Below are 27,551 nucleotides of genomic sequence, written 5' to 3'. Positions count from 1 at the left end.
GAGTTCTATTGGTCTTCTACTACAGAGTTCTATTGGTCTTCTACTACAGAGTTCTATTGGTCTTCTACTACAGAGTTCTATTGGTCTTCTACTACAGAGTTCTATTGGTCTTCTACTACAGAGTTCTATCGGTCTTCTACTACAGAGTTCTATTGGTTCTATTGGTGTTCTATTGGTCTTCTACTACAGAGTTCTATTGGTTCTATTGGTGTTCTATTGGTCTTCTACTAGAGAGTTCTATTGGTCTTCTACTACAGAGTTCTATCGGTCTTCTACTACAGAGTTCTATTGGTCTTCTACTAGAGAGTTCTATTGGTTCTATTGGTGTTCTATTGGTCTTCTACTACAGAGTTCTATTGGTTCTATTGGTGTTCTATTGGTCTTCTACTAGAGAGTTCTATTGGTCTACTACAGAGTTCTATTGGTCTTCTACTACAGAGTTCTATTGGTCTTCTACTACAGAGTTCTATTGGTCTTCTACTACAGAGTTCTATTGGTCTTCTACTACAGAGTTCTATCGGTCTTCTACTACAGAGTTCTATTGGTCTTCTACTACAGAGTTCTATTGGTCTTCTACTAGAGAGTTCTATTGGTCTACTACAGAGTTCTATTGGTCTTCTACTACAGAGTTCTATCGGTCTTCTACTACAGAGTTCTATCGGTCTTCTACTACAGAGTTCTATCGGTCTTCTACTACAGAGTTCTATCGGTCTTCTACTAGAGAGTTCTATTGGTCTTCTACTACAGAGTTCTATTGGTCTTCTACTACAGAGTTCTATTGGTCTTCTACTACAGAGTTCTATTGGTCTTCTACTAGAGAGTTCTATTGGTCTACTACAGAGTTCTATTGGTCTTCTACTACAGAGTTCTATTGGTCTTCTACTACAGAGTTCTATTGGTCTTCTACTACAGAGTTCTATCGGTCTTCTACTAGAGAGTTCTATTGGTCTTCTACTACAGAGTTCTATTGGTCTTCTACTACAGAGTTCTATCGGTCTTCTACTACAGAGTTCTATTGGTCTTCTACTACAGAGTTCTATTGGTCTTCTACTACAGAGTTCTATTGGTCTTCTACTACAGAGTTCTATTGGTCTTCTACTACAGAGTTCTATTGGTCTTCTACTACAGAGTTCTATTGGTCTTCTACTACAGAGTTCTATTGGTCTTCTACTAGAGCGTTCTATTGGTATTCTACTACAGGGTTCTATTGGTGTTCTATTGGTCTTCTACTACAGAGTTCTATTGGTCTTCTACTACAGAGTTCTATTGGTCTTCTACTACAGAGTTCTATTGGTCGGTTACTACAGAGTTCTACTGCTCTTCCACTATCGTTTATTATATTATTATTATTATTATTATTATTATATATTTTAAATGAACAGGTTGAATGAGAAGTACTAAATGAATAACTTACAGCTAGCGGTGTACTTGGGCTCCAAGTCATCGATGTACGCACTCTTCTTCTGCAGTTCACCGTTCACTTCCCGTAACTTCTCCCTTTTAGAGACCACAACATCAGCAACAGACCGTCGGGAAACGGCACAACAGGTCTGACCAAACTTTCAAAATTCAAATCATTAACATTTCACAATAGTTCAAAACGTTACTTACACGTGAGCATCATTTCTCTTCTTCAGAATGATTGACTAAAAAAAATCAAAAATATCAAAATACAAAATATTGGTTGTAGTAATTTCATCAGAGGGCATTGTAAAGCAGTATTGACATCATGTAGGTCCTAAGCATTGGTGAACGTTCCCTTCCACATTGAGATAAATCACATGTCATCACGCTGGATGGCTTGGAATTAGGCTGCAACATATTTGACGTGACCCTTTTGATTTTCAGGTTTTGATTTACCGTGAAGAAAATGAAAGAGTACCGGACGTTATACTGTATTTTCCTCCAATTAAAAACGCTGTGAACGTACAGATTAAGCCGTTAAGATTGATTTCTCACGTGGTATGAGATAAGAGTGTTGCTAGGAAACAAAAGATTCTATAGGAGACTAGTAGCACCCTGATTTACAACGAGACCACCAGCATGTACTGTAGATTGAAAAGGCACTTCCTTAAAGTTATCTACTTCCCCCTGAGTCAGATGAACTTCCCCCTGAGTCAGATGAACTTCCCCCTGAGTCAGATGAACTTCCCCCTGAGTCAGATGAACTTCCCCCTGAGTCAGATGAACTTCCCCCTGAGTCAGATGAACTTCCCCCTGAGTCAGATGAACTTCCCCCTGAGTCAGATGAACTTCCCCCTGAGTCAGATGAACTTCCCCCTGAGTCAGATGAACTTCCCCCTGAGTCAGATGAACTTCCCCCTGAGTCAGATGAACTTCCCCCTGAGTCAGATGAACTTCCCCCTGAGTCAGATGAACTTCCCCCTGAGTCAGATGAACTTCCCCCTGAGTCAGATGAACTTCCCCCTGAGTCAGATGAACTTCCCCCTGAGTCAGATGAACTTCCCCCTGAGTCAGATGAACTTCCCCCTGAGTCAGATGAACTTCCCCCTGAGTCAGATGAACTTCCCCCTGAGTCAGATGAATTTCCCCTGAGTCAGATGAACTTCCCCCTGAGTCAGATGAACTTCCCCTGAGTCAGATGAACTTCCCCTGAGTCAGATGAACTTCCCCTGAGTCAGATGAACTTTCCCTGAGTCAGATGAACTCCTGGATAACATTGTCATGTCTCTGCGTGCAGTTTGAAAGAAGTTTCTGACTAGCGCTAGAGCAAATGCTAACTAGCATTAGCGCAAGGACTGGAAGTCTATGGGTATCTGCTAGCATGCTAGTAGATACAAATAGACTTCCAGTCATTGCGCTAACGCTAGTTAGCATTGGCTCACAAAAGTACCTCTACCTTCCTTCTTACTGGACACAGAGACATAAAATGGTATCCACTAGTTCATCTGGGCTTCCCAGTGGCGCAGTGGTCTAAGGCATTTCAGTGCTAGAGGCGTCACTACAGACCCTGGTTCAATTCCAGGCTGTACCACAACCGGCCGTGATTGGGAATCCCATAGAGCGGTGCACAATTGGCTCAGCGTCGTCCGGGTTAGGGGTTTTGCCGGGGGCAGGCCGTCATTGTAAAAAGTTATTTGTTCTTAAATGACTTGGCTAGTTAAGTAAAGGTTAAATAAAAAACTAAAATCTGACTTTGGGGAAGTAAATAAAGAGTAGCAATGCCAAAATCCTGAAGTATCCCTTTAACCTCTAATATAACTATAATAGAATGAAACAATTATACATTGTCAGCGAGCAGCGAGGTAAGGCGTCTAAACAAGGATTGATCTCCAAGCTATACTTACAATCGCCTGAGTGGGGAAGCAGAATTAAAGAGGAAACAGAGGCGATTTAAAGCAGGACAAACACACAGAGAAGAGGAGATGAGAGAGAGACCGGAAGAGAGAGAGAGAGACCGGAAGAGAGAGAGAGAGAGAGAGAGAGAGAGAGAGACAGAGACAGAAACAGAGACAGAGACAGAGACAGAGACAGAGACAGAGACAGAGACAGAGACAGAGACAGAGACAGAGACAGAGACAGAGACAGAGAGAGAGACCGGAAGAGAGAGACCGGGAGATAGAGAGAGAGACCGGAAGAGAGAGAGACAGAGACAGAGAGACAGAGACAGAGAGACAGAGAGGGAGACAGAGACAGAGAGACAGAGACAGAGAGACAGAGACAGAGAGACAGAGACAGAGAGACCGGAAGAGAGAGAGACCGGAAGAGAGAGAGACCGGAAGAGAGAGACCGGAAGAGAGAGACCGGAAGAGAGAAGCATTTCAGTTAGGGTTAGTCATGCAGTGAGGAGCGAAAGACCGGACAACGGACGGACAACAGGCGGTTAACATCGTCACAAACGTCTCCTTCCTCCTGACGATGTAACGGCCGGAGAGAGACCAGAGCCGCTATACACATGACCTGACCTTTAGCCTCCTAACAGGACAGGCTGGCAGGACAACCAACCAATGACTTTCCAACGCTACAACATGAGTAAGACAACAAACAGAAAACACACAACACACAAACACCACACCACAACACAGTGTCAGAATGTTAGTGAGGAACGACGTCCAGGCAGAATATGAGTTGTTCGGACTTAGGAGGACAATGAAACAGACTAGTATTAGAAGCGTGTTGTATTTATTTTGTCACGTCAGTAAAGGTCTTGTGGGCTTGTCAAATAGCCAGGTACGAGAATGACAATGACCCGACGTGACACCGAACACTCCTCACCGGGTCCTAAAGTGAACAGCCCCCTATAGCAGGGGACAGGAAGTCGTGGCTTCCGTCATTGGTTTAATAACCGCTCTGTTCTAAGACCAGGGAGTTCATCTGATCTGAGATCAGTTTAGTGCTACTCACATCGTCTGCTTTGGAGTCCTGATCCTGAAGACTCCTCTGCAGCTCCTCCACCTGACTCTGACCCTCAATCAGTCTCTGGTTCACCAGTCTGGAACACACACACACAGTCAACCATGTTTGTCTTTGTTTGTTTGTGTGTTTGTTTGTGTGTTTGTTTAACTATACTTGGACCAGAAATCCCCACAAGAATAGTAAACGAACAAACATTTGACCAACTGGGGACATTTTGTTAGTCCCCACAAGGTCAAATGCTATTTCCATGGGGTTTAGGGTTAAGGTTAGAATTAGTGTCAGGGTTAGAATTAGGATCTAGGGTTAGTTTTAGGGTTAGGTTTAGGGTTTTCAGGTTAAAGTTAGGGTTATTGTTAAGATTAGGGGTTAGGGAAAATCGGATTTTGTTCTTCTATCCGCGTGGGGACCTGCAATCTACAAATGTCCCCATAAGGACAGTAAAACAAGGGGAAATTCTCCCCCATGACCAGCCTTTCAAAGCACTTGATGTGTGTGTGTGTGTGTCTGTGCACCTGTTTTCTGTCTCCAGTTCATTCTTCCTGCTGTTAGCGTCCTCCAGCAGACTCTGCAGCAGAGCGATCTTCTCATTATCAGAACTCTCCTGGGCCAGCTTCAACATGTTGTTCTCATGCTGCAGTCTGATCAGCTTCTCTCTGGAACAAAACACAGGGACATGATGAACATGTAGGGACGTGACTAAATCAGTTTTTCAGGTGAATGAATATGGTCCTAATGCTATTGTGTGTGACTTACAGTGCCTCCCTTTCAGAGGGTTAGGCACCCGTACTACCATTACCTCAAGTCCACCTCGCAAAGTTAAAAATGGATCGGCGTGGATATTTTACACAAAGACTGAACACACTCGCATCATTAGAGGTAGAGAAAAGAGCAGGCGAGCCGACGCGAGGGGAGAGAGAGGAGGGGAGAGAGAGGAGAGAGGAGGGGAGAGAGAGGAGGGGACAGAGAGGAGGGGACAGAGAGGAGGGGAGAGAGAGAGAGGAGGGGAGAGCTTTTGTCACTTCTAGGTTAGACTACTGCAATGCTTTACTCTCCGGCTACCCGGATAGATCACAAAATAAACTTCAGTTAGTGCTAAATACGGCTGCTAGAATCCTGACTAGAACCCCCCAAAATTGATCGTATTACTCCAGTGCTAGCCTCCCTACACTGGCTTCCTGTTAAGGTAAGGGCTGATTTCAAGGTTTTACTGCTAACCTACAAAGCATTGTATGGACTTGCTTCTACCGATCTCTCCGATTTGGTTCTGCCGTACATACCTACAGGTACGCTATGGTCACAAGACGCAGGCCTCCTTACTGTCCCTAGAATTTCTAAGCAAACAGATGGAGGCAGGGCTTTAAGGTACTGATAGTTGGTATTCAGCAGTCATAAAAGCCTTATTTACTTTGAAGAACTACTAAAATAGTGATGTTGTCAGACAGCAGTTCTATAGAGATGAGATGATGACTTGGAATTAAACAATAAAGTCATCAAATAAAACACATGTAATATATTATATATATATAACTAATGTAATATATTATATATATAACTAATGTAATATATTATATATATAACTAATGTAATATATTATATATATATATATATATATATATATATATATATATAACTGATGTAATATATTATATATATAACGAATGTAATATATTATATATATTATATAACTAATGTAATATATTATATATATACACTGCTCAAAAAAATAAAGGGAACACTTAAATAACACAATGTAACTCCAAGTCAATCATACTTCTGTGACATCAAACTGTCCACTTAGGAAGCAACACTGATTGACAATAAATGTCACATGCTGTTGTGCAAATGGAATAGACAAAAGGTGGAAATTATAAGCAATTAGCAAGACACCCCCCAAAACAGGAGTGATTCTGCAGGTGGTGACCACAGACCACTTCTCAGTTCCTATGCTTCCTGGCTGATGTTTTGGTCACTTTTGAATGCTGGCGGTGCTCTCACTCTAGTGGTAGCATGAGACGGAGTCTACAACCCACACAAATGGCTCAGGTAGTGCAGTTCATCCAGGATGGCACATCAATGCGAGCTGTGGCAAAAAGGTTTGTTGTGTCTGTCAGTGTAGTGTCCAGAGCATGGAGGCGCTGGAGACAGGCCAGTACATCAGGAGACGTGGAGGAGGCCGTAGGAGGGCAACAACCCAGCAGCAGGACCGCTACCTCCGCCTTTGTGCAAGGAGGTGCACTGCCAGCGCCCTGCAAAATGGCCTGGCTTGTTGGAAAGGATGCTACCTTTCCAACAAGTCAGTTTCTCCGGTCAATGGTAAGTGATGTTATTGTGAAACGTCTAGGAAGTCCCCCACACAGTAAAGTTTCCAACATCTAGTGGAAATCCTTCTCAGAAGAGAGGAGGCTGTTATAGCCAGCAAAGGGGAGTGGAACAACTCCATATTAACGTGCATGATGTTGGACGAGCAGGATGTCCACATACTTTTGATCATGTAGTGTATCTGGCTGTGCCGGAGCGGAGAACGTCAAACCCGACTAGAGGGGAACCGGCCAGAGAAGAAGAGAAAGGTCTAATTGGTTTAGCGTATTTCTTTGAAGTGGTCACAAAGTTAAATGAGCCTCGAGAAGGATTTATAAACATATGGGTATCTAATGGAAACGGAATACTAATCTTTGAAATGTTTCGGGAAGTATGACAACAGATAACACATCAGCGTGAGGACTGGGGGGGGGGGGGGGGGTTAAACACAACAGAAAAACACTAGATTTCAACATTCCTCAAAGCACAAAAGAGCCCGTTGGATGAAGGTAAACATTGTGTGAGCTGTATTAGGGGTGAATGTAATATGCAGGATTTAGTCTGGGGGCTGTGGAATGTCTGGGGGAATCAACAAATCATACCGGATCTCTGGGGTGACGATCTCTGCAGCCAGCGAATCAGAGCCCTTGTTACTGTCGAGTGGAACCATGCCTGGAGAAACACAAAGACGTTATGTTAGACACAATCACTGATTACTGAGACTAGAGGCCCTGTAGGGACATGAACAAGAACTAACTACGCCAAAAACGTCACTGCAACGAGTAGCAACAGCCCCTACGAGTAGCAACAGCCCCTACGAGTAGCAACAGCCCTACGAGTAGCAACAGCCCCTACGAGTAACAACAGCCCCTACGAGTAGCAACAGCCCTATGAGTAGCAACAGCCCTACGAGTAGCAACAGCCCTACGAGTAGCAACAGCCCTACGAGTAGCAACAGCCCCTACGAGTAACAACGGCCCCTACGAGTAGCAACGGTCCCTACGAGTAGCAACGGCCCCTACGAGTAGCAACGGCCCCTACGAGTAGCAACGGCCCCTACGAGTAGCAACGGCCCTTACGAGTAGCAACGGCCCTTACGAGTAGCAACGGCCCCACGAGTAGCAACGGCCCTACGAGTAGCAACAGCCCCTACGAGTAGCAACAGCCCTACGAGTAGCAACAGCCCCTAAGAGCAGCAACAGCCCTACGAGTAGCAACAGCCCTACGAGTAGCAACAGCCCCTAAGAGCAGCAACAGCCCCTAAGAGCAGCAACAGCCCTACGAGTAGCAACAGCCCCTACGAGTAACAACAGCCCCTACGAGTAGCAACAGCCCCTACGAGTAGCAACAGCCCCTACGAGTAGCAACAGCCCCTACGAGTAGCAACAGCCCTACGAGTAGCAACAGCCCCTACGAGTAGCAACAGGCCCTACGAGTAGCAACAGCCCCTACGAGTAGCAACAGCCCCTACGAGTAGCAACAGCCCCTACGAGTAGCAACAGCCCCTACGAATAGCAACAGCCCTTCGAGTAGCAACAGCCCTACGAGTAGCAACAGCCCTACGAGAAGCAATAGCCCTACGAGAAGCAACAGCCCTACGAGAAGCAACAGCCCCTACGAGAAGCAACAGCCCCTACGAGAAGCAACAGCCCCTACGAGAAGCAACAGCCCCTACGAGAAGCAACAGCCCTACGAGTAGCAACAGCCCCTACGAGTAGCAACAGCCCCTACGAGTAGCAACAGCCCCTACGAGTAGCAACAGCCCCTACGAGTAGCAACAGCCCCTACGAGTAGCAACAGCCCCCACGAGTAGCAACAGCCCCATGAGCAGCAACAGCCCCATGAGCAGCAACAGCCCCATGAGCAGCAACCGCCCCTACGAGTTGCAACAGCCCCTACGAGTAGCAACAGCCCCTACGAGTAGCAACAGCTCCTACGAGTAGCAACAGCCCTACGAGTAGCAACAGCCCCTACGAGTAGCAACAGCCCCTACGAGTAGCAACAGCCCCTACGAGTAGCAACAGCCCCTACGAGTAGCAACAGCCCCTACGAATAGCAACAGCCCTACGAGTAGCAACAGCCCTACGAGTAGCAACAGCCCTACGAGAAGCAATAGCCCTACGAGAAGCAACAGCCCTACGAGAAGCAACAGCCCCTACGAGAAGCAACAGCCCCTACGAGTAGCAACAGCCCTACGAGTAGCAACAGCCCCTACGAGTAGCAACAGCCCCTACGAGTAGCAACAGCCCCTACGAGTAGCAACAGCCCCTACGAGTAGCAACAGCCCCTACGAGTAGCAACAGCCCCTACGAGTAGCAACAGCCCCTACGAGTAGCAACAGCCCCTACGAGTAGCAACAGCCCCTACGAGTAGCAACAGCCCCTACGAGTAGCAACAGCCCCTACGAGTAGCAACAGACCTACGAGTAGCAACAGCCCCTACGAGTAGCAACAGCCCCTACGAGTAGCAACAGCCCCTACGAGTAGCAACAGCCCCCACGAGTAGCAACAGCCCCCACGAGTAGCAACAGCCCCCACGAGTAGCAACAGCCCCCACGAGTAGCAACAGCCCCCACGAGTAGCAACAGCCCCCACGAGTAGCAACAGCCCCTACGAGTAGCAACAGCCCTACGAGCAGCAACAGCCCCTACGAGTAACAACAGCCCCTACGAGTAACAACAGCCCTACGAGTAGCAACAGCCCTACGAGTAGCAACAGCCCTACGAGTAGCAACAGCCCCTACGAGTAGCAACAGCCCCTACGAGTAGCAACAGCCCCTACGAGTAGCAACAGCCCCCACGAGTAGCAACAGCCCCTACGAGTAGCAACAGCCCCTACGAGTAACAACAGCCCCTACGAGTAGCAACAGCCCTACGAGCAGCAACAGCCCTACGAGCAGCAACAGCCCCTACGAGCAGCAACAGCCCCATGAGTAGCAACAGCCCTACGAGTAGCAACAGCCCCTACGAGCAGCAACAGCCCCTACGAGCAGCAACAGCCCCATGAGTAGCAACAGCCCTACGAGCAGCAACAGCCCCATGAGTACCAACAGCCCTACGAGTAGCAACAGCCCTACGAGCAGCAACAGCCCCATGAGTACCAACAGCCCTACGAGCAGCAACAGCCCTACGAGTAGCAACAGCCCCTACGAGTAGCAACAGCCCCTACGAGCAGCAACAGCCCTACGAGCAGCAACAGCCCTACGAGCAGCAACAGCCCTACGAGCAGCAACAGCCCCATGAGTACCAACAGCCCTACGAGTAGCAACAGCCCTACGAGCAGCAACAGCCCCATGAGTACCAACAGCCCTACGAGTAGCAACAGCCCTACGAGCAGCAACAGCCCCATGAGTACCAACAGCCCTACGAGCAGCAACAGCCCTACGAGTAGCAACAGCCCCATGAGTACCAACAGCCCTACGAGTAGCAACAGCCCTACGAGCAGCAACAGCCCCATGAGTAGCAACAGCCCTACGAGTAGCAACAGCCCTACGAGTAGCAACAGCCCCTACGAACAGCAACAGCCCTACGAGCAGCAACAGCCCTACGAGCAGCAACAGCCCCATGAGTACCAACAGCCCTACGAGTAGCAACAGCCCTACGAGCAGCAACAGCCCCATGAGTAGCAACAGCCCTACGAGTAGCAACAGCCCTACGAGAAGCAATAGCCCTACGAGAAGCAACAGCCCTACGAGAAGCAACAGCCCCTACGAGAAGCAACAGCCCCTACGAGAAGCAACAGCCCTACGAGTAGCAACAGCCCCTACGAGTAGCAACAGCCCCTACGAGTAGCAACAGCCCCTACGAGTAGCAACAGCCCCTACGAGTAGCAACAGCCCCTACGAGTAGCAACAGCCCCTACGAGTAGCAACAGCCCCTACGAGTAGCAACAGCCCCCACGAGTAGCAACAGCCCCATGAGCAGCAACAGCCCCATGAGCAGCAACAGCCCCATGAGCAGCAACCGCCCCTACGAGTTGCAACAGCCCCTACGAGTAGCAACAGCCCCTACGAGTAGCAACAGCCCCTACGAGTAGCAACAGCCCTACGAGTAGCAACAGCCCTACGAGTAGCAACAGCCCCTACGAGTAGCAACAGCCCCTACGAGTAGCAACAGCCCCTACGAGTAGCAACAGCCCCTACGAGTAGCAACAGCCCCCACGAGTAGCAACAGCCCTACGAGTAGCAACAGCCCTACGAGTAGCAACAGCCCCTAAGAGCAGCAACAGCCCCTAAGAGCAGCAACAGCCCTACGAGTAGCAACAGCCCCTACGAGTAACAACAGCCCCTACGAGTAGCAACAGCCCCTACGAGTAGCAACAGCCCCTACGAGTAGCAACAGCCCCTACGAGTAGCAACAGCCCTACGAGTAGCAACAGCCCCTACGAGTAGCAACAGGCCCTACGAGTAGCAACAGCCCCTACGAGTAGCAACAGCCCCTACGAGTAGCAACAGCCCCTACGAGTAGCAACAGCCCCTACGAATAGCAACAGCCCTTCGAGTAGCAACAGCCCTACGAGTAGCAACAGCCCTACGAGAAGCAATAGCCCTACGAGAAGCAACAGCCCTACGAGAAGCAACAGCCCCTACGAGAAGCAACAGCCCCTACGAGAAGCAACAGCCCCTACGAGAAGCAACAGCCCCTACGAGAAGCAACAGCCCTACGAGTAGCAACAGCCCCTACGAGTAGCAACAGCCCCTACGAGTAGCAACAGCCCCTACGAGTAGCAACAGCCCCTACGAGTAGCAACAGCCCCTACGAGTAGCAACAGCCCCCACGAGTAGCAACAGCCCCATGAGCAGCAACAGCCCCATGAGCAGCAACAGCCCCATGAGCAGCAACCGCCCCTACGAGTTGCAACAGCCCCTACGAGTAGCAACAGCCCCTACGAGTAGCAACAGCTCCTACGAGTAGCAACAGCCCTACGAGTAGCAACAGCCCCTACGAGTAGCAACAGCCCCTACGAGTAGCAACAGCCCCTACGAGTAGCAACAGCCCCTACGAGTAGCAACAGCCCCTACGAATAGCAACAGCCCTACGAGTAGCAACAGCCCTACGAGTAGCAACAGCCCTACGAGAAGCAATAGCCCTACGAGAAGCAACAGCCCTACGAGAAGCAACAGCCCCTACGAGAAGCAACAGCCCCTACGAGTAGCAACAGCCCTACGAGTAGCAACAGCCCCTACGAGTAGCAACAGCCCCTACGAGTAGCAACAGCCCCTACGAGTAGCAACAGCCCCTACGAGTAGCAACAGCCCCTACGAGTAGCAACAGCCCCTACGAGTAGCAACAGCCCCTACGAGTAGCAACAGCCCCTACGAGTAGCAACAGCCCCTACGAGTAGCAACAGCCCCTACGAGTAGCAACAGCCCCTACGAGTAGCAACAGCCCCTACGAGTAGCAACAGACCTACGAGTAGCAACAGCCCCTACGAGTAGCAACAGCCCCTACGAGTAGCAACAGCCCCTACGAGTAGCAACAGCCCCCACGAGTAGCAACAGCCCCCACGAGTAGCAACAGCCCCCACGAGTAGCAACAGCCCCCACGAGTAGCAACAGCCCCCACGAGTAGCAACAGCCCCCACGAGTAGCAACAGCCCCTACGAGTAGCAACAGCCCTACGAGCAGCAACAGCCCCTACGAGTAACAACAGCCCCTACGAGTAACAACAGCCCTACGAGTAGCAACAGCCCTACGAGTAGCAACAGCCCTACGAGTAGCAACAGCCCCTACGAGTAGCAACAGCCCCTACGAGTAGCAACAGCCCCTACGAGTAGCAACAGCCCCCACGAGTAGCAACAGCCCCTACGAGTAGCAACAGCCCCTACGAGTAACAACAGCCCCTACGAGTAGCAACAGCCCTACGAGCAGCAACAGCCCTACGAGCAGCAACAGCCCCTACGAGCAGCAACAGCCCCATGAGTAGCAACAGCCCTACGAGTAGCAACAGCCCCTACGAGCAGCAACAGCCCCTACGAGCAGCAACAGCCCCATGAGTAGCAACAGCCCTACGAGCAGCAACAGCCCCATGAGTACCAACAGCCCTACGAGTAGCAACAGCCCTACGAGCAGCAACAGCCCCATGAGTACCAACAGCCCTACGAGCAGCAACAGCCCTACGAGTAGCAACAGCCCCTACGAGTAGCAACAGCCCCTACGAGCAGCAACAGCCCTACGAGCAGCAACAGCCCTACGAGCAGCAACAGCCCTACGAGCAGCAACAGCCCCATGAGTACCAACAGCCCTACGAGTAGCAACAGCCCTACGAGCAGCAACAGCCCCATGAGTACCAACAGCCCTACGAGTAGCAACAGCCCTACGAGCAGCAACAGCCCCATGAGTACCAACAGCCCTACGAGCAGCAACAGCCCTACGAGTAGCAACAGCCCCTACGAACAGCAACAGCCCTACGAGCAGCAACAGCCCTACGAGCAGCAACAGCCCCATGAGTACCAACAGCCCTACGAGTAGCAACAGCCCTACGAGCAGCAACAGCCCCATGAGTAGCAACAGCCCTACGAGTAGCAACAGCCCTACGAGAAGCAATAGCCCTACGAGAAGCAACAGCCTACGAGAAGCAACAGCCCCTACGAGAAGCAACAGCCCCTACGAGAAGCAACAGCCCTACGAGTAGCAACAGCCCCTACGAGTAGCAACAGCCCCTACGAGTAGCAACAGCCCCTACGAGTAGCAACAGCCCCTACGAGTAGCAACAGCCCCTACGAGTAGCAACAGCCCCTACGAGTAGCAACAGCCCCCACGAGTAGCAACAGCCCCATGAGCAGCAACAGCCCCATGAGCAGCAACAGCCCCATGAGCAGCAACCGCCCCTACGAGTTGCAACAGCCCCTACGAGTAGCAACAGCCCCTACGAGTAGCAACAGCCCCTACGAGTAGCAACAGCCCTACGAGTAGCAACAGCCCTACGAGTAGCAACAGCCCCTACGAGTAGCAACAGCCCCTACGAGTAGCAACAGCCCCTACGAGTAGCAACAGCCCCTACGAGTAGCAACAGCCCCTACGAGTAGCAACAGCCCCTACGAGTAGCAACAGCCCCTACGAGTAGCAACAGCCCCTACGAGTAGCAACAGCCCCTACGAGAAGCAACAGCCCCTACGAGTAGCAACAGCCCCTACGAGTAGCAACAGCCCCTACGAGTAGCAACAGACCTACGAGTAGCAACAGCCCCTACGAGTAGCAACAGCCCCTACGAGTAGTAACAGCCCCTACGAGTAGCAACAGCCCCTAAGAGCAGCAACAGCCCTACGAGTAGCAACAGCCCTACGAGTAGCAACAGCCCCTAAGAGCAGCAACAGCCCCTAAGAGCAGCAACAGCCCTACGAGTAGCAACAGCCCCTACGAGTAACAACAGCCCCTACGAGTAGCAACAGCCCCTACGAGTAGCAACAGCCCCTACGAGTAGCAACAGCCCCTACGAGTAGCAACAGCTCCTACGAGTAGCAACAGCCCTACGAGTAGCAACAGCCCCTACGAGTAGCAACAGCCCCTACGAGTAGCAACAGCCCCTACGAGTAGCAACAGCCCCTACGAGTAGCAACAGCCCCTACGAATAGCAACAGCCCTACGAGTAGCAACAGCCCTACGAGTAGCAACAGCCCTACGAGAAGCAATAGCCCTACGAGAAGCAACAGCCCTACGAGAAGCAACAGCCCCTACGAGAAGCAACAGCCCCTACGAGTAGCAACAGCCCTACGAGTAGCAACAGCCCCTACGAGTAGCAACAGCCCCTACGAGTAGCAACAGCCCCTACGAGTAGCAACAGCCCCTACGAGTAGCAACAGCCCCTACGAGTAGCAACAGCCCCTACGAGTAGCAACAGCCCCTACGAGTAGCAACAGCCCCTACGAGTAGCAACAGCCCCTACGAGTAGCAACAGACCTACGAGTAGCAACAGCCCCTACGAGTAGCAACAGCCCCTACGAGTAGCAACAGCCCCTACGAGTAGCAACAGCCCCTACGAGTAGCAACAGCCCCTACGAGTAGCAACAGCCCCCACGAGTAGCAACAGCCCCCACGAGTAGCAACAGCCCCCACGAGTAGCAACAGCCCCCACGAGTAGCAACAGCCCCTACGAGTAGCAACAGCCCTACGAGCAGCAACAGCCCCTACGAGTAACAACAGCCCCTACGAGTAACAACAGCCCTACGAGTAGCAACAGCCCTACGAGTAGCAACAGCCCTACGAGTAGCAACAGCCCTACGAGCAGCAACAGCCCTACGAGCAGCAACAGCCCTACGAGTAGCAACAGCCCTACGAGCAGCAACAGCCCCTACGAGCAGCAACAGCCCCTACGAGTAGCAACAGCCCCTACGAGTAGCAACAGCCCCTACGAGTAGCAACAGCCCCTACGAGTAGCAACAGCCCCTAAGAGTAGCAACAGCCCCTACGAGTAGCAACAGCCCCTACGAGTAGCAACAGCCCCCATGAGCAGCAACAGCCCCATGAGCAGCAACAGCCCCTACGAGTAGCAACAGCCCCTACGAGTAGCAACAGCCCTACGAGTAACAACAGCCCCTACGAGTAGCAACAGCCCTACGAGCAGCAACAGCCCCTACGAGTAGCAACAGCCCCTACGAGTAGCAACAGCCCCTACGAGTAACAACAGCCCCTACGAGTAGCAACAGCCCTACGAGCAGCAACAGCCCTACGAGCAGCAACAGCCCCTACGAGCAGCAACAGCCCCATGAGTAGCAACAGCCCTACGAGTAGCAACAGCCCCTACGAGCAGCAACAGCCCCTACGAGCAGCAACAGCCCCATGAGTAGCAACAGCCCTACGAGCAGCAACAGCCCCATGAGTACCAACAGCCCTACGAGTAGCAACAGCCCTACGAGCAGCAACAGCCCCATGAGTACCAACAGCCCTACGAGCAGCAACAGCCCTACGAGTAGCAACAGCCCCTACGAGTAGCAACAGCCCCTACGAGCAGCAACAGCCCTACGAGCAGCAACAGCCCTACGAGCAGCAACAGCCCTACGAGCAGCAACAGCCCTACGAGCAGCAACAGCCCCATGAGTACCAACAGCCCTACGAGTAGCAACAGCCCTACGAGCAGCAACAGCCCCATGAGTACCAACAGCCCTACGAGTAGCAACAGCCCTACGAGCAGCAACAGCCCCATGAGTACCAACAGCCCTACGAGCAGCAACAGCCCTACGAGTAGCAACAGCCCCTACGAACAGCAACAGCCCTACGAGCAGCAACAGCCCTACGAGCAGCAACAGCCCCATGAGTACCAACAGCCCTACGAGTAGCAACAGCCCTACGAGCAGCAACAGCCCCATGAGTAGCAACAGCCCTACGAGCAGCAACAGCCCCTACGAGTAGCAACAGCCCCTACGAGTAGCAACAGCCCCTACGAGTAGCAACAGCCCCTACGAGTAGCAACAGCCCCTACGAGTAGCAACAGCCCCTACGAGTAGCAACAGCCCCTACGAGTAGCAACAGCCCCTACGAGTAGCAACAGCCCCTACGAGTAGCAACAGCCCCTACGAGTAGCAACAGCCCCTACGAGTAGCAACAGCCCCTACGAGTAGCAACAGCCCCTACGAGTAGCAACAGCCCCTACGAGTATTAACAGTCCTACGAGTAGCAACAGCCCCTACGAGTAGCAACAGCCCCTACGAGTAGCAACAGCCCCTACGAGTAGCAACAGCCCCTACGAGTAGCAACAGCCCCTACGAGTAGCAACAGCCCCTACGAGCAGCAACAGCCCCTACGAGCAGCAACAGCCCCTACGAACAGCAACAGCCCCCACGAGTAGCAACAGCCCCATGAGCAGCAACAGCCCCTACGAGTAGCAACAGCCCCTACGAGTAGCAACAGCCCCTACGAGTAGCAACAGCCCTACGAGCAGCAACAGCCCTTCGAGTAGCAACAGCCCTACGAGTAGCAACAGCCCTACGAGCAGCAACAGCCCTACGAGTAGCAACAGCCCTACGAGTAGCAACAGCCCTACGAGCAGCAACAGCCCTAACCTGTTACCATGCTTCAGTAACATACTGTAGTAGGTCTTTTCTGTCAACAGGGGAGACACTTGAGGGATAAACGGATCAACGATGGGAGAGCAGAGGTGTCTGTGACTGTTACCTGTAGACAGTTGTCCTTCCTGAGCCTCAACAAAACGCAGCTCCTCAATGGTCTCCTTTAGGGAGTCTCTCTCTGACCTCATACGCTGGAGGGGGGGGGGGTGGGGGGGGTAGAGAGAAGAGAGAAAGAGAAGAGAGTACTGTAAAGTCAATGTTGACCTGTAGTTCTGTACAGTACTGTAAAGTCAATGTTGACCTGTAGTTCTGTACATTACTGTAAAGTCAATGTTGACCTGTAGTTCTGTACAGTACTGTAAAGTCAATGTTGACCTGTAGTTCTGTACAGTACTGTAAAGTCAATGTTGACCTGTTGTTCTGTAAACTATAGCAGTACTATAATACAGTACTGTAAACTATAGCAGTACTGTAGTACAGTACTGTAAACTATAGTAGTACTGTAGTACAGTACTGTAAACTATAGTAGTACTGTACTGTAAACTATAGCAGTACTGTAGTACTGTAAACTATAGTAGTACTATAATACAGTACTGTAAACTATAGTAGTACTGTACTGTAAACTATAGTAGTACTATAATACAGTACTGTAAACTATAGCAGTACTATAATACAGTACTGTAAACTATAGTAGTACTGTAGTACTGTAAACTATAGCAGTACTGTAGTACTGTAAACTATAGTAGTACTATAATACAGTACTGTAAATTATAGTAGTACTGTACTGTAAACTATAGCAGTACTATAATACAGTACTGTAAACTATAGCAGTACTATAATACAGTACTGTAAACTATAGTAGTACTGTACTGTAAACTATAGCAGTACTGTAGTACAGTACTGTAAACTATAGTAGTACTGTAAACTATAGTAGTACTGTAGTACAGTACTGTAAACTATAGTAGTACTGTAGTACAGTACTGTAAACTATAGTAGTACTGTAGTACAGTACTGTAAACTATAGCAGTACTGTAAACTATAGTAGTACTGTAGTACAGTACTGTAAACTATAGTAGTACTGTAAACTATAGCAGTACTATAATACAGTACTGTAAACTATAGCAGTACTGTAGTACAGTACTGTAAACTATAGCAGTACTGTAAACTATAGTAGTACTGTAGTACAGTACTGTAAACTATAGCAGTACAGTACTGTAAACTATAGCAGTACTATAATACAGTACTGTAAACTATAGTAGTACTGTAGTACAGTACTGTAAACTATAGTAGTACTGCAGTACAGTACTGTAAACTATACTATACAGTACTGTAAACTATAGTAGTACTGTAAACTATAGTGTAGTTACAGTAGTGTAGTACAGTACTGTAAACTATACTATACAGTACTGTAAACTATAGCAGTACAGTACTGTAAACTATAGCAGTACTGTAAACTATAGCAGTACTGTAAACTATAGCAGTACTGTAAACTATAGCAGTACTGTAAACTATAGTAGTACTGTACTGTAAACTAACTAAACTGTAAAGTGAAATGAACCATTGTAACACCTACATCTCTTTCTTTCTGGAGAGAGTCCACCTTCTCCTTGAGTCTCTTGTATTCAAACTCCATCCTGTCTGTCTTTTTAGACTCCTCAGACAGCCTGTTCTGCAGCTCTACCACCTGGGGACAACGAGGACAGTGTGTTAAACAGCCTGTTCTGCAGCTCTACCACCTGGGGACAACGAGGACAGTGTGTTAAACAGCCTGTTCTGCAGCTCTACCACCTGGGGACAACGAGGACAGTCTGTTAAACAGCTTGTTCTGCAGCTCTACCACCTGGGGACAACGAGGACAGTCTGTTAAACAGCCTGTTCTGCAGCTCTACCACCTGGAGACAACGAGGACAGTCTGTTAAACAGCCTGTTCTGCAGCTCTACCACCTGGGGACAACGAGGACAGTCTGTTAAACAGCCTGTTCTGCAGCTCTACCACCTGGGGACAACGAGGACAGTGTGTTAAACAGCCTGTTCTGCAGCTCTACCACCTGGGGACAACGAGGACAGTGTGTTAAACAGCCTGTTCTGCAGCTCTACCACCTGGGGACAACGAGGACAGTCTGTTAAACAGCCTGTTCTGCAGCTCTACCACCTGGGGACAACGAGGACAGTCTGTTAAACAGCCTGTTCTGCAGCTCTACCACCTGGGGACAACGAGGACAGTCTGTTAAACAGCCTGTTCTGCAGCTCTACCACCTGGGGACAACAAGGACAGTCTGTTAAACAGCCTGTTCTGCAGCTCTACCACCTGGGGACAACGGGGACAGTCTGTTAAACAGCCTGTTCTGCAGCTCTACCACCTGGGGACAACGAGGACAGTCTGTTAAACAGCCTGTTCTGCAGCTCTACCACCTGGGGACAACGGGGACAGTCTGTTAAACAGCCTGTTCTGCAGCTCTACCACCTGGGGACAACAAGGACAGTCTGTTAAACAGCCTGTTCTGCAGCTCTACCACCTGGGGACAACGGAGACAGTCTGTTAAACAGCCTGTTCTGCAGCTCTACCACCTGGGGACAACGAGGACAGTCTGTTAAACAGCCTGTTCTGCAGCTCTACCACCTGGGGACAACGGGGACAGTCTGTTAAACAGCCTGTTCTGCAGCTCTACCACCTGGGGACAACAAGGACAGTCTGTTAAACAGCCTGTTCTGCAGCTCTACCACCTGGGGACAACGGGGACAGTCTGTTAAACAGCCTGTTCTGCAGCTCTACCACCTGGGGACAACGAGGACAGTCTGTTAAACAGCCTGTTCTGCAGCTCTACCACCTGGGGACAACGAGGACAGTGTGTTAAACAGCCTGTTCTGCAGCTCTACCACCTGGGGACAACGAGGACAGTCTGTTAAACAGCCTGTTCTGCAGCTCTACCACCTGGGGACAACGAGGACAGTGTGTTAAACAGCCTGTTCTGCAGCTCTACCACCTGGGGACAACGGGGACAGTGTGTTAAACAGCCTGTTCTGCAGCTCTACCACCTGGGGACAACGGGGACAGTCTGTTAAACAGCCTGTTCTGCAGCTCTACCACCTGGGGACAACGAGGACAGTGTGTTAAACAGCCTGTTCTGCAGCTCTACCACCTGGGGACAACGAGGACAGTGTGTTAAACAGCCTGTTCTGCAGCTCTACCACCTGGGGACAACGAGGACAGTGTGTTAAACAGCCTGTTCTGCAGCTCTACCACCTGGGGACAACGGGGACAGTGTGTTAAACAGCCTGTTCTGCAGCTCTACCACCTGGGGACAACGAGGACAGTGTGTTAAACAGCCTGTTCTGCAGCTCTACCACCTGGGGACAACGAGGACAGTCTGTTAAACAGCCTGTTCTGCAGCTCTACCACCTGGGGACAACGGGGACAGTGTGTTAAACAGCCTGTTCTGCAGCTCTACCACCTGGGGACAACGAGGACAGTGTGTTAAACTGTCTCTCTGTGTGTTTTGTCGTGGTGAGTAGCGGTGGTCATTCTCGATCCGCACCTGTCTCTTGTAGGACTCCAGCTGTCCTCTCGTGGTGTTGGCCTTGCGTACGTCTTCCTCCAGACTGACAGTGTTCTGCATGTACACGGTGTTCTTCTCCTCCAACAGCTTCACCTGTCTCCTCAGATCTCCCAGGTCCTCCAGCTTCTTCTTATACGACTCCACCAGGACCTCCAGCTTGGACACTTTGTCCGACGAGTGTCTGTGGGACACGCGCACACAAGCTTAGGGTTGTGTCTATACAAAACGTGTCATCGGTGGGCTGCCAACTATGTCGATGGCAGGCCACTAGTGAACCCCGACATGCTAGCTGGGTTAACTCTTGAGCGTTACCATGGTTGGGGTCAAATTAAAACTGAAATTACAAATTGGATTGACCCCAACCATGAAAAACAGAGACACAGTTATGTGAGTACGTCCGTCAAGTCCCTTCAGTGACTGGGCCTCGTCAGTCAGGGTTAGGGGTTAGGGTGTAGGGGGGTTAGGGTGGTTAGGGTGTAGGGGTTTGGGTGTAGGGGTTAGGGGGGTTAGGGTGTAGAGGGTTAGGGTGTAGGGGTTAGGCTGTAGGGGGGTTAGGGTGTAGGGGGGTTAGGGTGTAGGGGTTAGGGTGTAGGGGGGTTAGGGGTTAGGGTGTAGAGGGTTAGGGTGTAGGGGTTAGGGTGTAGGGGTTAGGGTGTAGGGGGGTTAGGGGTTAGGGTGTAGGGGGTTAGGGGGTAGGGGTATTAGGGTGTAGAGGTTAGGGTGTAGGGGGGTTAGGGTGGTTAGGGTGTAGGGGTTAGGGTGTAGGGGGGTTAGGGTGGTTAGGGTGTAGGGGTTAGGGTGTAGGGGTTAGGGTGTAGGGGGTTAGGGGTTAGGGTGTAGGGGTTAGGGTGTAGGGGTTAGGGTGTAGGGGGGTTAGGGTGTAGAGGTTAGGGTGTAGGGGGGTTAGGGTGTAGGGGTTAGGGTGTAGAGGTTAGGGTGTAGGGGTTAGGGTGTAGGGGTTAGGGTGTAGGGGGGTTAGGGTGTAGGGGGGTTAGGGTGTAGGGGTTAGGGTGTAGAGGTTAGGGTGTAGAGGTTAGGGTGTAGAGGTTATGGTGTAGAGGGGTTAGGGTGGAGGGGGTTAGGGTGTAGGGGATTAGGGTGTAGGGGGGTTAGGGTGTAGAGGGGTCAGGGTGTAGGGGTTAGAGGTTTAGGGTGTAGGGGGGGTTAGGGTGTAGAGGGGTTAGGGTGTAGGAGTTAGAGGGTTAGGGTGTAGGGGGGGTTAGGGTGTAGGGGTTAGGGTGTAGGGGGTTAGGGTGTAGGGGGGTTAGGGTGTAGGGGGGTTAGGGTGTAGGGGGGTTAGGGTGCAGGGGGGTTAGGGTGTAGGGGTTAGGGTGTAGGGGGGTTAGGGTGTAGGGTTAGCGTGTAGGGGGGTTAGGGTGTAGGGTTAGGGTGTAGGGGGGTTAGGGTGTAGGGGTTAGGGTGTAGGGGGGTTAGGGTGTAGGGGTTAGGGTGTAGGGGGGTTAGGGTGTAGGGTTAGGGTGTAGGGGGTTAGGGTGTTGGGTTAGGGTGTGGGGTTAGGGTGTTGGGTTAGGGTGTGGGGTTAGGGTGTAGGGGGGTTAGGGTGTAGGGGGGTTAGGGTGTAGGGGGGTTAGGGTGTAGGGGGGTTAGGGTGTAGGGGGGTTAGGGTGTAGGGGGGTTAGGGTGTAGGGGGGTTAGGGTGGTTAGGGTGTAGGGGGGTTAGGGTGTAGGGGGGTTAGGGTGTAGAGGATTAGGGTGTAGAGGGGTTAGGGTGTAGAGGGGTGTAGGGGGGTTAGGGTGTAGGGGTTAGGGTGTAGGGGTTAGGGTGTTGGGGTTAGGGTGTAGGGGTTAGGGTGTAGGGGGGTTAGGGTGGTTAGGGTGGTTAGGGTGTAGGGGTTAGGGTGTAGGGTGTAGGGGGGTTAGGGTGTAGGGGGGTTAGGGTGTAGGGGGGTTAGGGTGTAGGGGGGTTAGGGTGTAGAGGATTAGGGTGTAGGGTGGTTAGAGTGTAGGGGTTAGGGTGTAGGGGTTAGGGTGTAGGGGGGTTAGGGTATAAAGGTTAGGGTGTAGGGGTTAGGGTGTAGGGGTTAGGATGTTAGGTTGTAGGGGTGTTAGGGTGTAGGGGGTAGGGGTTAAGGTGTCGGGGTTAGGGTGTCGGGGTTAGGGTGTAGGGGTTAGGGTGTAGGGGTTAGGGTGTAGTTCCTACCTGAGTACGTCCATCTCGTCCTTCAGTGACTGGGCCTCGTCAGCCAGGGACGTGAGCTCTTCATTCTGTCCTCTCAGCTCCGTTAACTCCTTCTCCAACTCCTCACAGCGGATACGATAGTCATCCTTCGCTGCCTCCAGTCTGCAGAGAAACGCCAGAGAGAGAAACGCCTCAGTCCAAACTGACACCCCAGAGAGAGAAACGCCTCAGTCCAAACTGACACCCCCAGAGAGAGAAACGCCTCAGTCCAAACTGACACCCCCAGAGAGAGAAACGCCTCAGTCCAAACTGACACCCCAGGGTCCTGTGGTGAATCAGACACTGTGGTGATGCCCCAAGGTCCTGTGGTGAACCAGACACCGTGGTGATGCCCCAGGGTCCTGTGGTGAATCAGACACCGTGGTGATGCCCCAAGGTCCTGTGGTGAATCAGACACCGTTGAAGACCCAGTCAGAGTGAGTGAGTCCCCGGTCTCCAGGTAGTGAGGTTCCGTGGGTGAGGGTGACCCAGGCCCTGTGATTTTACCCCCAGTCAAACAGGGGCAGCGAGGGGGCTAAGGCCACCACCGGGGGGACGGGGCCAAGGCCGGGGAACAGGGTGAAAAGGGGAGGGGCAGGTAGTCTCAGCTCAACAGGGACATCTCAGCCTGGTTAGCGGCCGGTCTAGGATCAGTTGTCTTTCAGATCATAATGAGTAACATAGTGTGGACAGGGAGAACTGATCCTAGAGCAGTACTGCTAATCTGAGAAGCTTTATTAATACCTATTTTATACAGCTGATTAACACAGGGCCAGGTCTGGACTGTAGAATAATAGAGGACGGGGAACAGCTGATTAACCAATCAATCTCTCAGTGAGTTACAGCCCGTTTAATAACATAACAACTACAGCTTAACATTAGATCTCAGTCCGCACTATCTTCTGTTTCTATCTGTGAGAGCAGGAACATACAACGCATTCGGGAAAGTATTCAGAGCCCTTCATTTCTTCCACATTTTGTTACGTTACAGCCTTACTCTAAAATGGATTCAATTATTTTTTTCTCATCAATCTACACACAATACCCCATAATGACAAAGTGAAGTTTTTTTTTTGTGTGGAAATAATAATTTAAAAAAAAAATACCTTATTTACGTAACAATTCCAAGCAAAAACCAAGCAATGAGGCCGAAGGAATTGTCCGTAGAGCTCCGAGACAGGATTGTGTGGCGGCACAGATCTGGAAAAGGGTACCAAAAAATGTCTGCTGCGTTGAAGGTCTACAAGAACACAGTGGCCTCCATCATTCTGAAATGGAGGAAGTTTGGAACCACCAAGACTCTTCCTAGAGCTGGCCGCCCGGCCAAACTGAGAAATCTGGGGAGAAGGGCCTTGGTTGGGGAGGTGACCAAGAACCCGGTGGTCACTCTGACAGAGCTCCAGAGTTCCTCTGTGGAGATGAGAGAACCTTCCAGAAGGACAATCATCTCTGTAGCACTCCACCAATCAGGCCTTTATGGTAGAGTGGCCAGATGGAAGCCACTCCTCAGTAAAAGGCACAACAGCCGACTTGGAGTTTGCCAAAAGGCACCTAAAGGACTCTGACCATGAGAAACAAGATGCTCTCTTCTGATGAAACCAAGATTGAACTCTTTGGTCTGAATGCCAAGCGTCACGTCTGGAGGAAACCTGGCACCATCCCTACGGTGAAGCATGGTGGTGGCAGCATCATGCTGTGGGGATATTTTTCAGCGGCAGGGACTGGGAGACTAGTCAGGATCGAGTGAAAGATGAACGGAGCAAAGTACAGAGAGATCCTTGATGAAAACCTGCTCCAGAGCGCTCAGGACCTCAGACTGGGGTGAAAGTTCACCTTCCAACAGGACAACGACCCTAAGCACACAGCCAAGACAAGGCAGGAGTGGCTTCGGGACAAGTCTCTGAATGTCCTTGAGAACCTGGACTTGAACCCGATCTAATATTTCTGGAGAGACCTGAAAATAGCTGTGCAGTGATGCTCCCCATCCAACCTGACAGAGCTTGAGAGGATCTGCAGAGAAGAATGGGATAAACTCCCCAAATACAGGTGTGCCAAGCTTGTAGCGTCATACCAACGAAAACTCGAGGCTGTAACCGCTGCCAAAATGTGCTTAAACAAAAGTACTGAGTAAAGGGTCTGAATACTTATGTAAATGTGATATTTCCATTTGTTTAATATTTAAAATGTTCAACAACAACTGGTTTTGCTTCGTTATTATGAGGTATTGTGTGTAGATGTATGAGGAAATTTTTTTTTAAATTCAATTTTAGGCTGTAACGTTAACAAAATGTGTAAAAAAAAGTGAAGGGGTCTGAATACTTCCACAAATACTCTGTATACATCTTAAACACAAATACTCTGTATACATCTTAAACACAAATACTCTGTATACATCTTAAACACAAATACTCTGTATACATCTTAAACACAAATGCTCTGTATACATCTTAAACACAAACTTATTCCATAGGACTGTAATTGTAGGTGGAACGAGCAAAGCAGAAACTGAATGAAACTGCCTTATAATCAATCTGAAGAGCAGAAACTAGAGGGGTTTTGACCTAGGAACTGAATGAAACTGCCTTGTAATCAATCTGAAGGGCGGAAACTAGAGGGGTTTTGACCTAGGAACTGAATGAAACTGCCTTGTAATCAATCTGAAGGGCGGAAACTAGAGGGGTTTTGACCTAGGAACTGAATGAAACTGCCTTGTAATCAATCTGAAGGGCGGAAACTAGAGGGGTTTTGACCTAGGAACTGAATGAGAAACTCACTCATAGTGCTCTTAAGGTGGGGCTGAGAACCAGCTACCTCCCTTCTTCACTGCCTGCCCCCCCCCCCCCTGCCAAGCCCCCCCCCTCCCTGTCCTCCCTCCCCACCCCCTCCCTGCCAAGCCCTCCTCCACCCCCCTCCCTGCCTGTCCTCCCTCCCCACCCCCCCCCCCCTGCCAAGCCCTCCTCCCCAACCCCCCTTCCCTGCCAAGCCCTCCTCCCCAACCCCCCCCCCCCCCCCTGCCAAGCCCCCCCCACCCCCCTCCCTGCCAAGCCCCCCCCCACCCCCCACTGCCAAGCCCCCCCCACCCCCCTCCCTGCCAAGCCCTCCTCCACCCCCCCACCCTGCCAAGCCCTCCCCACCCCCCTCCCCCACCACCCTAAGGCTGTTACCTGAAGGTCTCCTCCTGGAGCTGTTCTAGCTGTGTCTGTAGCTGCAGGTGTCTGCGTCCTACAGGGCTGTTCAGGTCTTCTATGGAGTCAGACTGGTTGAGACGCTCCATGAGGATCTGGTTCTCAGCCAGGAGACTACCCCTTTCCTCCTGTAGCGCTGCCACCTGGTGGGGAACATGTGTCATTACATATACCGACCATCTGCCATTTACTGAAAGTCTTTTACAAGAACATTTGACTTTTCTCTTTCGTAAACATGAAAAGTACCGTAGTTAAAAATCTGAATTGTTCTTCAACAGAAAAACTTTTTTTTTTTTTTTTTTTCCCCCATGACCATATTTTATGATCACACACACAATTGATTTCAAAATCAGGAAAAAAGCAAGCACACAAAACTCTTAGTGCAAAACAGGGCAACATGCGTTTTTATGTGGCCTTCTCAACAACGTGATAGCAGGATCAAACTCACGCCACACAGACGCCAAGCAGCAGCGGTGTGTTTGAGAAACAGCCAACTACTGTATATATGACTTCATCAAAACAGGCAGCTTAAGTGAAATGTACCTTACCAGCTGATAAAGCGACTTAACCCTAGAACACAGAGACTTACTGTACTGTGAAACACCTAACCCTAAAACACAGAGACTTACTGTACTGTGAAACACCTAACCCTAGAATACAGACTTACTGTACTGTGAAACACCTAACCCATAACCCTAAAACACAGACTTACTGTACTGTGAAACACCTAACCCTATAACACAGACTTACTGTACTGTGAAACACCTACTACTTTACTACTGTGTCGTAGACTTACTACTCTGTCGTAGAAGCAAATGCTAACTAATGTATGTATCTCCACCTAGAAGGATGTGGAACTGCATAGAGGACCAATGAGTCCATTGGCAGTTGGCAGCCAAGTAGGTTAACTCCCCGTTGGCCATCTGTTGAAGAGGTCCCCCGTTGGCCATCTGTTGAAGAGGTCCCCCGTTGGCCATCTGTTGAAGAGGTCCCCCGTTGGCCATCTGTTGAAGAGGTCCCCCGTTGGCCATCTGTTGAAGAGGTCCCCCGTTGGCCATCTGTTGAAGAGGTCCCCCGTTGGCCATCTGTTGAAGAGGTCCCCCGTTGGCCATCTGTTGAAGAGGTCCCCCGTTGGCCATCTGTTGAAGAGGTCCCCCGTTGGCCATCTGTTGAAGAGGTCCCCCGTTGGCCATCTGTTGAAGAGGTCCCCCGTTGGCCATCTGTTGAAGAGGTCCCCCGTTGGCCATCTGTTGAAGAGGTCCCCCGTTGGCCATCTGTTGAAGAGGTCCCCCGTTGGCCATCTGTTGAAGAGGTCCCCCGTTGGCCATCTGTTGAAGAGGTCCCCTGTTGGCCATCTGTTGAAGAGGTCCCCCGTTGGCCATCTGTTGAAGAGGTCCCCCGTTGGCCATCTGTTGAGGAGGACCCCCGTTGGCCAGCCGCTGAGGAGGACCCCCGTTGGCCAGCCGCTGAGGAGGACCCCCGTTGGCCAGCCGCTGAGGAGGACCCCCGTTGGCCAGCCGCTGAGGAGGTCCCCCATTGGCCATCTGCATGTTTCTCTACTGCTATATTCTCTAGGCTAGAGGTTAAGAGCGTTGGGCCAGTAACCGAAAGGTCGCTGGTTTGAATCCCTGAGCAGACTAGGTGAAATATGTCAACGTCCCCTTTAGCAAGGCACCTTAATTGCTCCTGTAAGTCGCTCTGGATAAGAATGTAAAATAAAATCTAAAATGTAAAAATGTAACGTCTACTAAATGAGTCTAATGTAAATGTAAAATGGTGAGACAGAACACTGCTGTCAAGACCAAAAAACCAAGCACCCAAGCACTTCCTACCACTGGGACGTCTTGGTAACACACTAGGAAGTCAACGTGGGGAAGGGGGAGGATAATTAGTCTGGACGGGCAGGGTGGGTGGTTCTTGGTGAGACACAGAACTGAGGTGGGCATGACAGGAC

The 27,551-nt window shown here is 50.6% G+C and overlaps 1 protein-coding gene across 4 annotated transcripts in view; it reads right to left on the bottom strand.

The window, feature by feature from the left end:
- LOC129818083 (protein Hook homolog 3-like) overlaps positions 1–27,551 on the bottom strand; it is a 111,504-nt gene that overhangs the window by 38,224 nt on the left and 45,729 nt on the right. For all 4 annotated transcript variants that reach the window (XR_008753903.1, XM_055873638.1, XM_055873641.1 and 1 more), the window contains 10 exons: positions 25,577–25,740; positions 22,395–22,535; positions 20,213–20,414; positions 18,250–18,360; positions 16,783–16,867; positions 7,278–7,347; positions 4,890–5,030; positions 4,366–4,453; positions 1,612–1,646; positions 1,415–1,497 (listed from right to left, as the gene is read on the bottom strand). Coding sequence is in view for 3 of the 4 variants with exons in the window: in XM_055873638.1 (XP_055729613.1) it covers positions 1,415–1,497; positions 1,612–1,646; positions 4,366–4,453; positions 4,890–5,030; positions 7,278–7,347; positions 16,783–16,867; positions 18,250–18,360; positions 20,213–20,414; positions 22,395–22,535; positions 25,577–25,740 (1,120 nt within the window). In the remaining variant the exon portion in view is untranslated. The remainder of the gene's footprint in view (positions 1–1,414; positions 1,498–1,611; positions 1,647–4,365; positions 4,454–4,889; positions 5,031–7,277; positions 7,348–16,782; positions 16,868–18,249; positions 18,361–20,212; positions 20,415–22,394; positions 22,536–25,576; positions 25,741–27,551) is intronic.

This window comes from Salvelinus fontinalis, chromosome 21 (genome assembly GCF_029448725.1).
Source record: "Salvelinus fontinalis isolate EN_2023a chromosome 21, ASM2944872v1, whole genome shotgun sequence".
Classification (NCBI taxonomy): domain Eukaryota; kingdom Metazoa; phylum Chordata; class Actinopteri; order Salmoniformes; family Salmonidae; genus Salvelinus; species Salvelinus fontinalis.
The sequence above is the reverse complement of the archived record's forward strand: the minus strand, read 5'-3'. Positions and strand labels throughout refer to the sequence as shown.